General features: G+C 35.0%; 1 protein-coding gene across 1 annotated transcript in view; it reads right to left on the reverse strand.

Moving 5' to 3' along the window:
* Positions 1 to 14,449, reverse strand: part of LOC129000579 (uncharacterized) — a 225,482-nt gene that overhangs the window by 119,431 nt on the left and 91,602 nt on the right. Inside the window, exon 5 of the mRNA XM_054427540.1 lies at positions 9,874 to 10,004. Within this exon, the coding sequence (XP_054283515.1) occupies positions 9,874 to 10,004 (131 nt within the window). The remainder of the gene's footprint in view (positions 1 to 9,873; positions 10,005 to 14,449) is intronic.

Raw genomic sequence — 14,449 nt, forward strand, 5'->3', positions numbered from 1 at the left:
TGATATCAAATTTTGAGCCCCCAAAATTATTTAAACATACACGGCATTCCTTGATTTACGTTTAAGTCTACTAAATATATTGGTACATTAGGATTAATCATTTCTAAAATATTTCTTATGCGATGAAGTCCTTTTTCTGTCTGGGATATGGAACCTTGTCTTTGTCCAAATGGAAACCAACTAAGGACTAACTGTCACTAAGGACGAAAGTATTTGGAAACAATGTATATTGACATTTAACAAAATTGGTTACTTCCTTGTCAGATTTTAAATTATTAATAGTAAATAGTTTTGTTTGTCCCTTGTAGCAGCAAACCTAAGTCCCCGATGACCCCATGTTTTTATATTGTGCACTAATCGACTCTACAATTAATTTTAATATGGACTTGATTGAAAATAAAAAAAACAAATTTGCTTATTATATAAGTTTGCTCACGTCATTATTTTTCAGCTTAGTAAACCATATTGCAACTAGTTTCAATAACCAAAATAACATTATTACCCTTCCCTTGACCGTCGCGGGACCGGCTTTGGTTGGCTTCCAATAATGCCGGAAACCTCTCTTAATAAGTATTTATTGACAGTTTGATTAGCTAAGCAATTTTCATTTCACAGTTTTAAATTCTATTATAATATTGTATCCCATAATTCCTACATTTGAAAATATTGTTTAACAATTCTCAAATTAATTTGGTATAACATATGTATTAAAACTTGTTTAGTTCTATCATTTAGATATCCAGTCCCAATTGCTTTCCATGGCTCTAGACAAATTAGTTAACTCATTGCGGATTTTCACCTAATTTTCACGATTGCTATAGTTTGCTGATACAAGAACGAGAACAATTTTGTTTTCATAAAATGTAGCCTAATAATATAGGGTGAAATAAATAATTTAACAAAATATTATCAAACTATTATATCCATGCAGAAGCAAACTACGACAGTTAAATTTTTATCTATACTATTATAAAAAAGAGGTGGTGTCTGTGTGTGTGTATGGGAAAAGTAAACGCGAAAACTACTGGTCGGATCGGGCTGAAATTTGGCATGATGATAGCTCACATTCCCGATTAACATATAGGCATATTTTTATCCCAAAAATCCTTTCGGGCTCCGCCCCAGTGGCTCTGGAGTTTCCCATGTTAACCTTATGAGAAATGAAATTATTGAATCTTAACAGCTGTTTCAATTAAACAAGTTGGTTCTGTTCTGTGATGTTGAATAGCATTAAAGTTACAAGGATTACCAACAGGGTGCAGCACTAGCACTATTATTTCTTTTACATTTATGACAACAGCAAAAGGTGAGTGAGCGTAGCGAACGAACTTCAACCTGGAGGCGAGTGAGCGTAGCGAACGAGCTAACCTGAAGGCAAGTGAGCGTAGCGAACGAGCTAACCTGAAGGAAAGTGAGCGCAGCGAACGAGCTCCAACCTAAAGGTGAGTGAGCGTAGCGAACGAACTTCAAAAAGAACCGAAATTTCTTAAACCATGTCCTCACTCATAACTGCTATAAGCATTTGATACTTATATGCCAACCCCGTACGAAGGACGGGTACTCTGCTAGTACTGTATAAAAATAACTAAAACATTTTAAATGTACAGTTATTTTTTAATTTTTCAACGTAACCTTTAATTACAGGAACGTTTCAAAATAATATATTATTAAGTTTAGGCTCTACTCCATGGTTGTAATAATAATTAGGCATAAGTTATAAGGATAAAATAAAAAAAAATTGGGAAAACTGTAAACCCTTTTAACTTGTCAAATGAACCGACCTTCCGCAAACCCATTCAAGGTTATCCAGCCCTGCACATCCATGCCACATTTAATGAGAAATCAGACGAAAAATGTTCGGGCTATTGAGTTAACAGACACAAACACTTATATCTATCTATGTGAAAAGTGATCGACAGATGTCGTACTGTATACGACCTTTAGTTAGTCCGGACAATAAATTAGTGGTAAATTGTTTTAACACTCCGATAAAAATATTAAAATTTAGTAAATATTTGAAAAATACACCCTTAAAGTTCAACTAATATTGTCTTAAATAATAGGCTATATTAGAAATTATATCAATCTGAATAAGTAGTTTTTTTTTTAAATCGAATAAAACATTTAAATCGATACCAGGTCTAGGTCTTAACCATTTCACCTACGGCTTCTTTATAATAGTTTCTTTTCTATAAGGAAAATTCACTAAAGTTTCTAAAAAAGTAACAAAATTAAACCCTATAAGTGTCTACGAGCCAACATTTCGTAGTGGTTTCCTTGTTCAGAGTTGGACCGGGAAATTCTCGAGAACTTAACTATAATACCTAGTGGAAAATACCCAAAAACCCATGATAGTGGAGAATCATCCATAAAACATCTTGAGGTAGGATAGCAAGATAAAAACATTATCAGCTAGGTCAGCGAATGAAGCCTCCTTCACCTTGGCCCAAGTTGAGCCCTTTGATGCAAAACAAACTTTCTGTCAGCGAGGACTGAGGTCACGGAAGGCAAACTCACACGATCCTCCAATCATCATTTCCCATCCCACCCTCCACACCTTCAACTGATGTTTAGTTTGACAAGATTCTATTTTGGACTAAATGCACAGCTTCTGTGGTAAGGTAAGTGAAAACCAACCCTGCATTCATCATTTCAAATCATTGTCGTTTAATTCCAAGTTATACACCTCAGGATCCTAGATACATAGAGATAATTTTAGTTGTGTGATAAACAAGTATTCCTCGATACCTATCACAGAATTTTTACAATAACTCTGTGACAGAATACATTAATAGCTTTATAGAAATGCAAAGGGAAAATATGCACGAAAAGTATCTGGCAATAGAGCTAATGTTAACATTGATGTTTTATGATCGTTGTATTTACTTACAAAAACTTTACCACGAAACTTTAAAGGTTCACAGGTTGTATCCCGATGGTATTATAAGGACGTAAGCCTATGTGCCTAGGTGCATAGTCTAGCTTTGTGAACAATTTCAGCCCAGCTGTTTTAGTAGTTATTGGTAGACTATACGCTGAATAAAACGCTACCGGTACACAGATCACAGACAGGAACCACTTACATTTATATATTTCTAGATTTAAATATATATATTTATTATGTAAAAGTAGCCCCTTTGTGTCAATTTAAAATTTTAACAATTTGGTTAATTCTGTTCCTAATGCTAACGTCACAAAATACAGTCTAATGAATATAATAGTATATTTCGTACCTAGGGCCGAAAATGAGGTTTTGCCGGCTCGAGATAGTTTATAAGTTCGAGACGAAGTCGAGAACTTAAATCGATCGAGAGCTGTAAAACCATTTCGGTCCGTGGTACGAACGCTATTTTTCACCACACTATACCCACAGTAGTATGTTTTCTGTGCTATACCACTATTACCATTAATCACCACAGTAAAAATGCACACTGATAGTCAACACAACTACAACTTTAAGGTTATGTGAAGAAATAATTTGAGGAATCAGTAAAAATAAAAATTAATAGTAGCTAGGCAACGGTGACAATAACACAATTCTATTGCAATGCTATGGATTTTGATTCTGTATTTAAAATGCATTCATGTTTTAAGTAAGTAAGCGGACAGCTGATTTTGCAGCCCCGGCCTGTAAAAACCTGCTCGGTCCCCAAATTACGATGACAGCTGGCATGGCCAGCAAAACGTAACTTTCAGCCACCAATTAACGTATGTAATACAGCCAAAAACATTATAGTGAGGTGAAAATCTTTTATACTAGTTTTACTGATGATTTTTATAGAGTCAACGTTTGATTGTATCATCTTTAATCATATTTAAAACTTAAAACTAACTATAGACGAATTTTATTTTAAGGAATGACTTCACAACATGTTATGACCATGCTGCTTCCCTTTCAGCAAGGCAGATCAGACTATTTGGTATACCTACAGTCACCCGACAAAGTTGGCTTCCTCGTACTGTTTATAGTAGGCCTACAGAAAGCTGCTAATTGCTGCATATTTATACTTTGCCGTACGGTTTATACTTTGTCGTACGGTTTATACTTTGCCGCACATCAGGATTCCAACGAAACAACACAAAACAGCGTGGTTCTATTATGCACGTAATCCTTGTACGCTTGGAAATAGGTTGGCAACACTTAAAGATAATAATACTATGAGCAGCTGATTGACTATTATAACTACAATTTAACCTGTCATTTCGTGTTTATAGTTTCGGTATTTCTGAACATTCTGGACTTTTCTTTTAAACGTTTTTAAAACATTCCTACGATCTTAATAAACAAGAAAATACATGTAAAGCATTTTTTTATGCGCGGAAACCACTTCAAATTACAAAAACATACGGAACTATATTCTCAAAACGCGTAGCACATTGCTTGCCGAGGAAAAAATAGCGGAGTGATACGGACCGAGGACAACTTTCTCTAGGGCACCTGTTTGTGTTGCCAGCTGAACCTAAAAACGCGTTGTATAGTGTTTGAAAGACTAATTATTTATATGCTTTATAGTGACTGTAGGAAAATATAATGTGTAAGACGAGTGCAAAAGGCCTTTGCTGCACTCGAGATCATTCCACACTCGCCTGCGGCTCGTGCGTAAACATTGCTCTCGTGTGCAGCAAAGTGCCACTTTACCCACTAGTTACACAAACAACTATTTCTTCTGAAACTCTCGACAACCATTTTCCACCATTGTATTTTTCACGCGTTGACACTCAATTTACAATACCCAAACACACTCATAGGAGTTATGGGGTTCGCACTCTCGGGCATCGGGTCAAGGACAGACAAGGGGAGGCAAGGTAAGATAGGGTGGGTCAGAAGGAAGTGTGAGTTTCGGTCATCGATTAGGGAAATGAGAATGAGCCAGGGCGAAGGTAGGCTGTGTTATGTGAGGTTGCCCTCGTTTGAATCGCTCCCATTATCTTTAACGACCACCCCGGGTCCCTTTTGGACTTTCTAGATCGAAAAAGGTTAACTATGTGCTATAATGGTAATGGGAAACAAGGTCTCATCACCACCGGGGCTGTAGGCTTATTAAATTTAATCAACGGATTAATTCCAATGGTTCAAACATTACTCTTTGATTAAAATTGTTGTAGACGTTGTATAAGCATTCTCGGAAGTCTTTTCAAGTTAATTTCATAATCAAATATCTTGTATGAAATTAAATTGGACTCTGCGTTTGGAGTTTTCAAACTGTTTCAACGAGTTTTGTTGTTGATGTATTTTAAATTTGGTTGCAACACTTCAATCCCAATATTAACAATAGATGAGTTATATTTTCAATAAATTGCATTGTAAAATATTGACCTAGAATTTATTTAAAAGATTTCTTTTGACTTGATTTGATTTGATTGATTAAACTTGGACGTGTGCATGTATTGGCTAGAACAAAATACAAGGATAAGTGTATGTTATTAAAAAATGTATACCATAGACATTTTTTTCTGATAGTTTTGTTTGTTTATTGGCAGTTTGGTACTTACGTATTATACGGAGGCCACTTATTTTACAGCGCGCTGCGGCGGTTAGGTTAGGTTGGGTTATCATAAGTTTTTATGACTCATCTCTTATAGTTCGATTCATAACGAAACTAGGAAAGTTCTACAAACATATTTATGATAACCCAACTTAACCCAACTGCCGCAGCGCGCTGTAAAATAAGTGGCCTCCGTATAATACGTAAGTACCGGCAGTTTTTTTGTGTTACAATAATAAGAGTCTGAAGATTTCTAGATGATTTTTAGATGAAAATAGAATATTATAAACAGAATTACGGCTAGAAATTCCTTAATGTTTAATAGGTCTGCATCATTAGGGTTAAAACGTTGGTAAAGTTTCGTATTAGGCCTATTATTCCGTATTCTAGAAAACAAGTATCTTATATTAATTTACTCTTACTAACAATACAAAATCAATTGAATTGTGTGAGAAACTTGTCAAGTGAGTGAGTTAGAGTAAGTGAACGTTTGCTATGACAAGTAATTCGAATCTACACGATATTCTATTTTTCTCATAGAGTATCATACACTGTTTCACATATTTCCATAGACTTAACATACTTCCTTAGATTTGTAAACGATATAGATTAGCACAGATAAATGTTTAGCGCGTTCATACCTGGTAATACAGAGTGTGGTTTTGATGTTTACTTCGTATTTCTCCTTATTCGAAACAGGCTTAAATATTAACAATATTAACGACGTATTTATAAAATCACTTATCCGATATATTCAAAGAAGTAGAGCGTAGAAAAAAACATTTACTCTAAAAAAGGAACATTTACGACGTAAAAAAACTGCTCCTAAACGTACACGAAACACAACAAAACAGGCTTTACTGTTGCAATAGTTTGAGAAGGAAATTTGCACGACCCCAAAGACAATTTTGCCCAACCTACTTTGTCGGCGTCGTAGTCTATCACATCAGTAGTTCCACTTGTCTTGTAAACTATTTATCCTCACAGAAGTGAGTGTCTAAAGGCGGTGACACACTATCGATCTTTTCCCCGATCAAGACCCCGAACCGAGCAGGGAGAAGGGAGAAGGGAGATAAATATCAGCAAAATTTTACTCCGAACATTTCCCCGAACATGACCAAGACCAGACGAATTCTACCGAGCGCTGCAAAAGGAAGTTTGGAGAGAGATAGAGAGTGTGTGCGAGTGAGAGCGCGGAGTCAGTGCCGTGGAAGAGGGAGGGGGTGCATTGACCAAAGCCAAAAAGTTTCTATAACATAAAAATTATTGTTAAAAGTCGCATTTTGAAAACTTGTCGCAAAAATAAAATATTCTAGAAAGGATGCTTAGTTATATCTATTGATTTCTATTGGTTTTATTCATTGAAATTACAGAATGATCATTTTAATTGCCTTTAATATTATTAATGTTTATATTATTTTTGAAAGAATTTAAGTCAACATCAATTACTTAATTCAAATTAATAAAATTGATATAATTGATTTAACGGTTTCTACACTTTCAACCTTGACCAAACAAACCACAACATTACATCTTAAATGATTATAATATATAACGGCAACATATTACCCAACATTTATTTATTTTACCAATTAAAGAGTTTAATTGCCATATTAAATCAGAACTATCAATGCTAGCGCAGGCGGCCGCTCGGTGTGGCGCTCGCGACGATGTACGGGGCAAAAATGTACCGTGACACACTATCGTACATCGGACCGTACATCGGACCGATCTTTTCTTTGATCTTTCGCCAAAAAACCGCCTCCAGAGCGCTCGTCTCCCTGCTCGGCCTGATGTCTTGTTCGGCGTCTTGATCGGTGTACGGACCCGTGACACACTATCGAACATCCTCCCTTCGACCTCCCTTCTCCCTTCTCCCTAAGGGTGGTTCCTTGCTCTGGCAGGGTCAAGGCGCGCCAGGTTAGGTCAGGCACGCAGCCACCTGATCGATCCACGTGTATATCTGGGTCACATGGCCCATCCTTCCACGACAGAGGATCATTCTGTCGAAACTGCGATTACAGTCAAGGTCCTTGATAGTATATTGTTCGCGGTACCGAAAATGAAGTTAAAGCAAGTTATACTGCCATGCCAGCAAGTCATGCACTGTGGATGCGATACTCCCTGGTGTGGATTAACGTCCGCCCTAGTGAGTACTACGACTATCCGCAGTACAATCCTGATAATTAGAAAATTTCGCTAATACCAAGGCAAAAATGTGGTTCGGATTCCACTATAAAATGTAGGTCCCTAAGTTAACATTAGTATGGGCTATTAATTAACAGCAGTGCCTAAGGAATATGTCGGCCTTAGTCAGTAACAAACCTACAAGATCACGCCACTCATCCTACACTCATCTCCATTTATACTTGGCTTATAATACCTACTTCGTAGCGACCATTATTTCAATACAAAGTATTAATGTATTAAACATTGTAAAATGCTAACCTGCTACCATTGGCTTTATATTTACACGTAGTGGCTATAAAGTCAATGCTGCCACTCTAGATATAAATTGTTTGGATTTTATCTAAAAAAAAACGGATGTAAAAATTTCTCGAATAGTCTTGAGAATTCTCTTCCATACTTAACGTTCGGGGATATTTTGGTACTAACCGTTCGATGATGAAATATTATTACATTTCCAGTTCGTTTATGTGAAGTCCCTTGCATCAAATAAACCTTTTTGAAACTGATCTTGGTTTCATCTCTTTTCATGGCCCTCCCCAATTGCACCAGAGTAGGCATTTGAAATTATTTAATGTTGGCTGACTGTATCACATGAATCGCCGGTCCCTATACACAGAGACGAAGGATGAGGAGTGAAGTAAGACACAGGCCATAGTCATTCACCGTAACATCACAAAAACTTAATTTTCACGTTGAAAAATAAATTCTAGACTACATACCACATGACAATCAATAATTTCTCCAAACAGGTTTAGAAATATCATTAATTTGCCCCTTTCCGTTGTCCAATGCAACCGATCGCATAGAGGACATCAATTTAACTCCGTAATTGATTTTTAGACTGTATTAGTTGAGAAGTGGTTTTTATTATTTTTACCCAAGTGTGTGTCCTCCGGCCTCACAGATAAGATTTTATGTTTAGCAACACAATTTCTCAGTTTTGGATATTTTTTACGTGAAATTTGACATTTGCCTATGGTCTAGGGATGTTACCTTAAATATACATTAATAAATCTCTAAAGACTGCAATCATTACTGCCCAACCAGACTACATTTCTGTATTAGCAGGTGAGAGCTATATTCATTCTGATACCAAGCCAAATTCATATTCTCTTTGGATTGGAATGGTCGTATTATTCGAAGTTGAATTTATAACAATGGGGTCTGTATAAAACAGATATTCTTGGCAAGGCGACAACACTTAAGGCTATTTAGAGGTAATATACACAATTTCTATGTGTAATAAATAATTTGTATTTTCTGTCGTTAAAAAATACGGGTATCAAATAAAAAAGTAAAAACACCATCGATGAACAGGGTGTTCAAAAAAGGTGGAGACATAATTACGTAGTGATTCCTTGGGTCAATATAAAGAGAAAATCTAGAATACAACCTTTCTAATACCGCTTCATTAACCAGATATCCGCCATTTTGTTATTTTACATAACAATTTCAGCTTAAGATTTGTTTAGTCTGTAAAATGGGGTAGAATAAGGCTAAACTAGCCAGGCTTGCCTCGTTGTAAAACCAAAATTCATGAAATTTAAGTTATTTTTCATCTTGTTCAAACTTGGTGGCAAAAGTAAATTTTAAATGTTAAAGTTTAAATTCTAATATAAGGTACTTTTTCATAAAACCAGCAATTATTATGGATCAAGATAATTTTTTTTCTAACATGGGTCTCTTCTATTTTATAACATACACAAAAAGTTCAATAAAGGTTGGTTGAAACAATCTAAAAATAAAAACGTTATGTGAAAAATACAAATTGTCAGATATATGGTTAACGAAGCGATTCTGGAGAAGTTTTAAATCTTATTTTCTCTTTATTTTGACCCAAGGAATCACTACCTAAACTACGTCCCCACCTTTTAGAACAACCTGTACAATAGAGTCAAATACATTGTGTGCCTGTGTGTCTATATTTCCAGCTGTTCTTTGCCTAGGATCATTTATTAAAATCCTAAAGATAAAGGATACCATCCGGGCTGCTGTTGTGGTCCAGTTTCAAACTATGAATAATTACTGAACATTGGTGCACCAAGCTGTTAATTACGAAACAAACACTATATCCACTCATCACTCCAGCTAATACATTTGGCAAGTATAAGACTAATACAATTTAAGAAATATACAGAATACATGTAATTGCCTCTACATTTCGATGGGTAAAACATTATGTACAAACAAACAGTACCTTGAGAGCCTCTTCATGTGATATCCCAGTGAAGGGGGTCCCGTTGACTTCCAGTATCGAGTCTCCTGGTCGTAGACCCGCCCTCTCCGCTACACTCCCCTCCTCCACCCTGGAGATGTATACCCCGACCCCTGCAACAGATATGTCCATGATCCAGGGGGTTTTAGACGAAGTATTCAGGGATGATGTTACTATTGTGGTGTATAATGTAGGACCAATAGAGGCCGAGTCCATCATCAAAACAGCATCCTAAAATGTATTAGATGATCACTATTATACATTTAAACATTTAGGTTATGCTTCCTCTCGTGTAATAATAATGATATTAGAAAAAAACTATTTCGAATATTATGTACACCACCAACCTACAATAGACAAGTCTATAATGAAATACTTTAGGTGCATATTTTGTGTAGAATATTCAGTGTTTGTGTAAATTTTACTTGAATATTATACGGTGGTCTGCCCCCAAAGGCAATTTTTCCACTCATTCTAACACAGTGGTCACATGGAAGAGAGAGGATAAGAGACCTTAGGTGGAAATAATTGACCACGATTTACATATTAGAACAGGTCCGGTCTCAAAGAAAAACTGTGTTAGTGTCTTTGTTTTATCATGGAAAATATTCATTTGTAACATTTAAATAGTTTGTTTGAATGATGTTTAGCAAATAATTAATTTACATTGACCGAACAAAATTTAATAATGTAACTTGACGAAGGAGGCAAAGAAGGGCACCGAGCAACTTTGAGATAAACTTTAAGAGGATCTGGAAGTGACGTGCTATATGTGAAGAATGAAAATGTCGAGAAATGTGCGCGATATTCAAGTGTTACCATTCTTCTATCTTGGGTTTCTTGCATCCTTCATGAAGTAGAAATAAAAAAACTTCTGATGTCCTACATTCTAAACTCTCTTTCTCAAATAAAGCTGAAAATGTCTGGGTAGCGGAGGTATTTTAGGTATTTGTTTTCAAATCCAAAGGTTTCTGGTTCGATCCCAGTCAAAAGTCAATCATAGACCCATGTCAACGTTTTTCATTGGCCTGTCAATTAAAAGTGGCATTACTTTACCTATACAGGGTGTTTCAGAATTAGTGTCGGATATTTTAGGGTATTATTCCTGGGTAAGAAACATATCCAAATATCATATTTAAACAGTCCGGAAGTCTTTATTTACTCAAACAGCCGCCATTTTGTTTTTTTCCTTTAATATTTTTTAAAGAGAATGGTAAAACATACGGAATTTAAACTTTGCACAAACATTTCTGACTACTAGGCAAAGCTACAAAAAAATTATGAAAATTTTCCAAATACATAAAACAAAATGGCGGCCATTTAAAATTTTGTTTCTTAAACAACTCGAAAACCGTTGATTTTATGAAAATTTTACAAGAATAACTTTTTTTAGGTAATTTTATTACAAATCGATTGACACCTTAATTTTTACAATTGAACGTATATTAACTGAGATATGGCAGTTTTAGTGATACGTGACCACTGGAGGTTAGTTGTAGTGCATGCGGAGTTATGCATTGTTGTGGCAGACGTATCACTAAAACTGCCATATCTCAGTTAATATACGTTCAATTGTAATGTGTCAATCGATTTGTGATAAAATTACCTAAAATAAGTTATACTTGTAAAATGTTCATAAAATCAACGGTTTTTGAGTTATTTAAGAAACAAAATTTTAAATGGCCGCCATTTTGTTTTATGTATTTGGAAAATTTTCATAATTTTTTTGTAGCTTTGCCTAGTAGTCAGAAATGTTTGTGCAAAGTTTCAATTCCGTATGTTTTACCATTCTCTTTAAAAAATATATTTAAGGAAGAAACAAAATGGTGGCTGTTTGAGTAAATAAAGACTTCCGGACTGTTTAAATATGATATTTGGATATGTTTCTCACCCAGGAATAATACCCTAAAATATCCGACACTAATTCTGAAACACCCTGTATTTTGGTTGGATCTAAAGGTCGATTAGTGAGTAACAAAGTCAAGATTTGGACCGTATCTTTACCAAAAATGCAAATCACACCAATGACGTTTGAACAGACTAACTTAGTATAATATACAAAAATAAATTTACATCTACATGGGAATCTATTTATAAAATATAGCATATACAAGATTCAAGGTCATCAGATTATAATAGCAAACATTTTGTTTTAACGTGCCCTAAACTGTATTACTTGTTCCCAACTTACATAATAATAATTCGATATTTTAGTATTATAGACTCGTGGATGTAACTGACTTATCTTCTTCTTGCTCATTAAAAAGTATATTTATTAGCTAGTGTATGAAGATTTTAACTAATTTAAAGCTAACTACAGTAGGTATTTAAAAGAAAATGAAAAAATAAAGAACTAGAATCAATTAAAGAAAACTGATGATCCGTTTGTTATCCTATAAAAGAAACTAATTGTTGCATTGTGATTTTAGATGGTCCAAAATGGTATATACATTTCGATGGATTATGGATTCTTGTTAAAATAACGTGTTCTTTGAACTTGCGAAAATCAAACATCACATTAGTTTATTTCTGTATTCCCTCTAAAACAGTAAAATATCAGCTGATAGCGCTTGACCTCAAGGAGCCATAATAATTCCAGGAAGGAGCAGCCATTAAGGCCTCTTACAGTGGCAACATTTCAATTTAATTACACAACTTCATAACGTCTCCAGTGCTTTGTAGGATATCTTACATCAATGTTATTTACTACCTTTAACGCCGTTATGGTCCATCGTGTTAAGCATCATTAATAGTTTGAGAATCGATCCTGACAAATTAACCCACAGAAAAATGATGATCCGTGTTGGTTACAGAAAAAAGTGTTGCATTTAAAGGGGAGAGCATATGAAATGTGGAATTAAATCTAAAACTCATGAATATCAAATTATCAATTATCAATTATTTAAGATGGGGACGCCACTATGTGCGTATTTTAACCCAAATATGAGTGAAGGATGAGTGTAGGATGAGTGGCGCGATCTTGTAGTCTTGTTAGTTACTAAGGCCGACATGTTCCTTAGACACAGCTGTTAATTAATAGCCCATACAGCTAATGGCAACTAAGGGACCTACAGTTTATTGTGGAATCCGAACCACATTTTTTCCTCGTAATTAACGAATTGGTCTAATTATTAGGATAGTACTGCGGATAGTCGTAGTACTCACTTGTGCGGACGTTAATCCACACCAGGTAGCATCGCATCCACAGTGCATCCCTATAATTATCCACAATTCGTGACCTCCTAGTAGCTGGATTACAGGACGACGCCACCCGTCCCAGTCAATTAAATAAAATTCATACAGAATAGGAAACTAGTGTTTAATTTAATTAAGTAAAAAACAAAGGCAATAATTATAAAACATAAACATATTTCTTTTTACAAGTATTTGATTTACTATCTGTTCTATACTGGATCAAGTAAATGTCATGACAATTTAACATGAGTTAATTACAGTCCAGCGAGTGCACTAACGTACAAACAAAACATTTTATAATGACTTAAATAAAAATAATATTCACATCTTTGACCTTCACAGATCATGAGTGAAAGTCCAACAGCATTGTGTTTCCAGATTGTCCAAAATGGTACCTCCATCTGAATGGATTATGGCCTCTTGAATAATTTTAAATTGAGTTTAAGTTTACGAAGAACTTCAAAATTTAAATCTTTTTTGGCTAAAACAGGTTCTATTTGCAGTTCAATCTCTAAAAATAAATTTAAATTCTCATTTAAATAAAAATACTTGAAGCAGAATTGTTAGATAGAGTGAAAGGTAAAACATGAATTGTTATAAACCGTCAGTCAAAACACCGGATATTGCAGCTCAAGCAAATACGAGAAAAACAAAAGTTTCACAATATTTCCCATGTCATTGATAGAAGTGGAGGAATGGAAGAGTGAGAGAGAGAGAGTCTAAAGAGGGTTGCGGGGGGGGGAAGGGGGGAAAGAGTAATGGCTCTAGGCTGGATGTGGTTTTGTTTATATAAACTCATCCTTCTTTTCCTTAGGCTGTGACTTTATATTCTCATGACGCAATTCTCTTTGAGATTATAGATCTCTGTCCTCAGATGGATAATTGTGAAAACTTCTTTTCTATTTGTGTGGGTAGGCCACTTTTTTCTATTCTATTCACTCCAAAATTGGTTATTGTGCCCTCAACTTGTATATTGTTTTACTAGATGAAATTATGGAGGGCGTATATTAGGCGTACTAAAAATTTAAAAACAATAATGATTTTTGAAATTATCAATTATTTTGTATTTAGAGGTTGGCTAAAAAAATGCAAAGTGAAACTTTGTAAATTTTTTGTTACTGCAAAGAATGCATTACAAACATAAAATGTTTAGATACATGATTCTGTTTTATTCGACATAATTGATCTGTTGCCTAGAAATATCTTTGGTCTATGCTATAACGGAAAGGAAAATAATGGCTAGGAGTTTTATCTAAACTTATAAATAAATTAATACATCGTGTGTTTGCCTCAATCGCGTCCTTAGTTGGAGATTGGTCCCAGACCATTCACTCTTATTTTTAAGAGTTATCCACAATGGCTT

Source organism: Macrosteles quadrilineatus, unplaced genomic scaffold (assembly GCF_028750875.1).
Source record: "Macrosteles quadrilineatus isolate MER2022 unplaced genomic scaffold, UCM_ALF_1.0 Scaffold_8__2_contigs__length_117827958, whole genome shotgun sequence".
NCBI classification, from domain to species: domain Eukaryota; kingdom Metazoa; phylum Arthropoda; class Insecta; order Hemiptera; family Cicadellidae; genus Macrosteles; species Macrosteles quadrilineatus.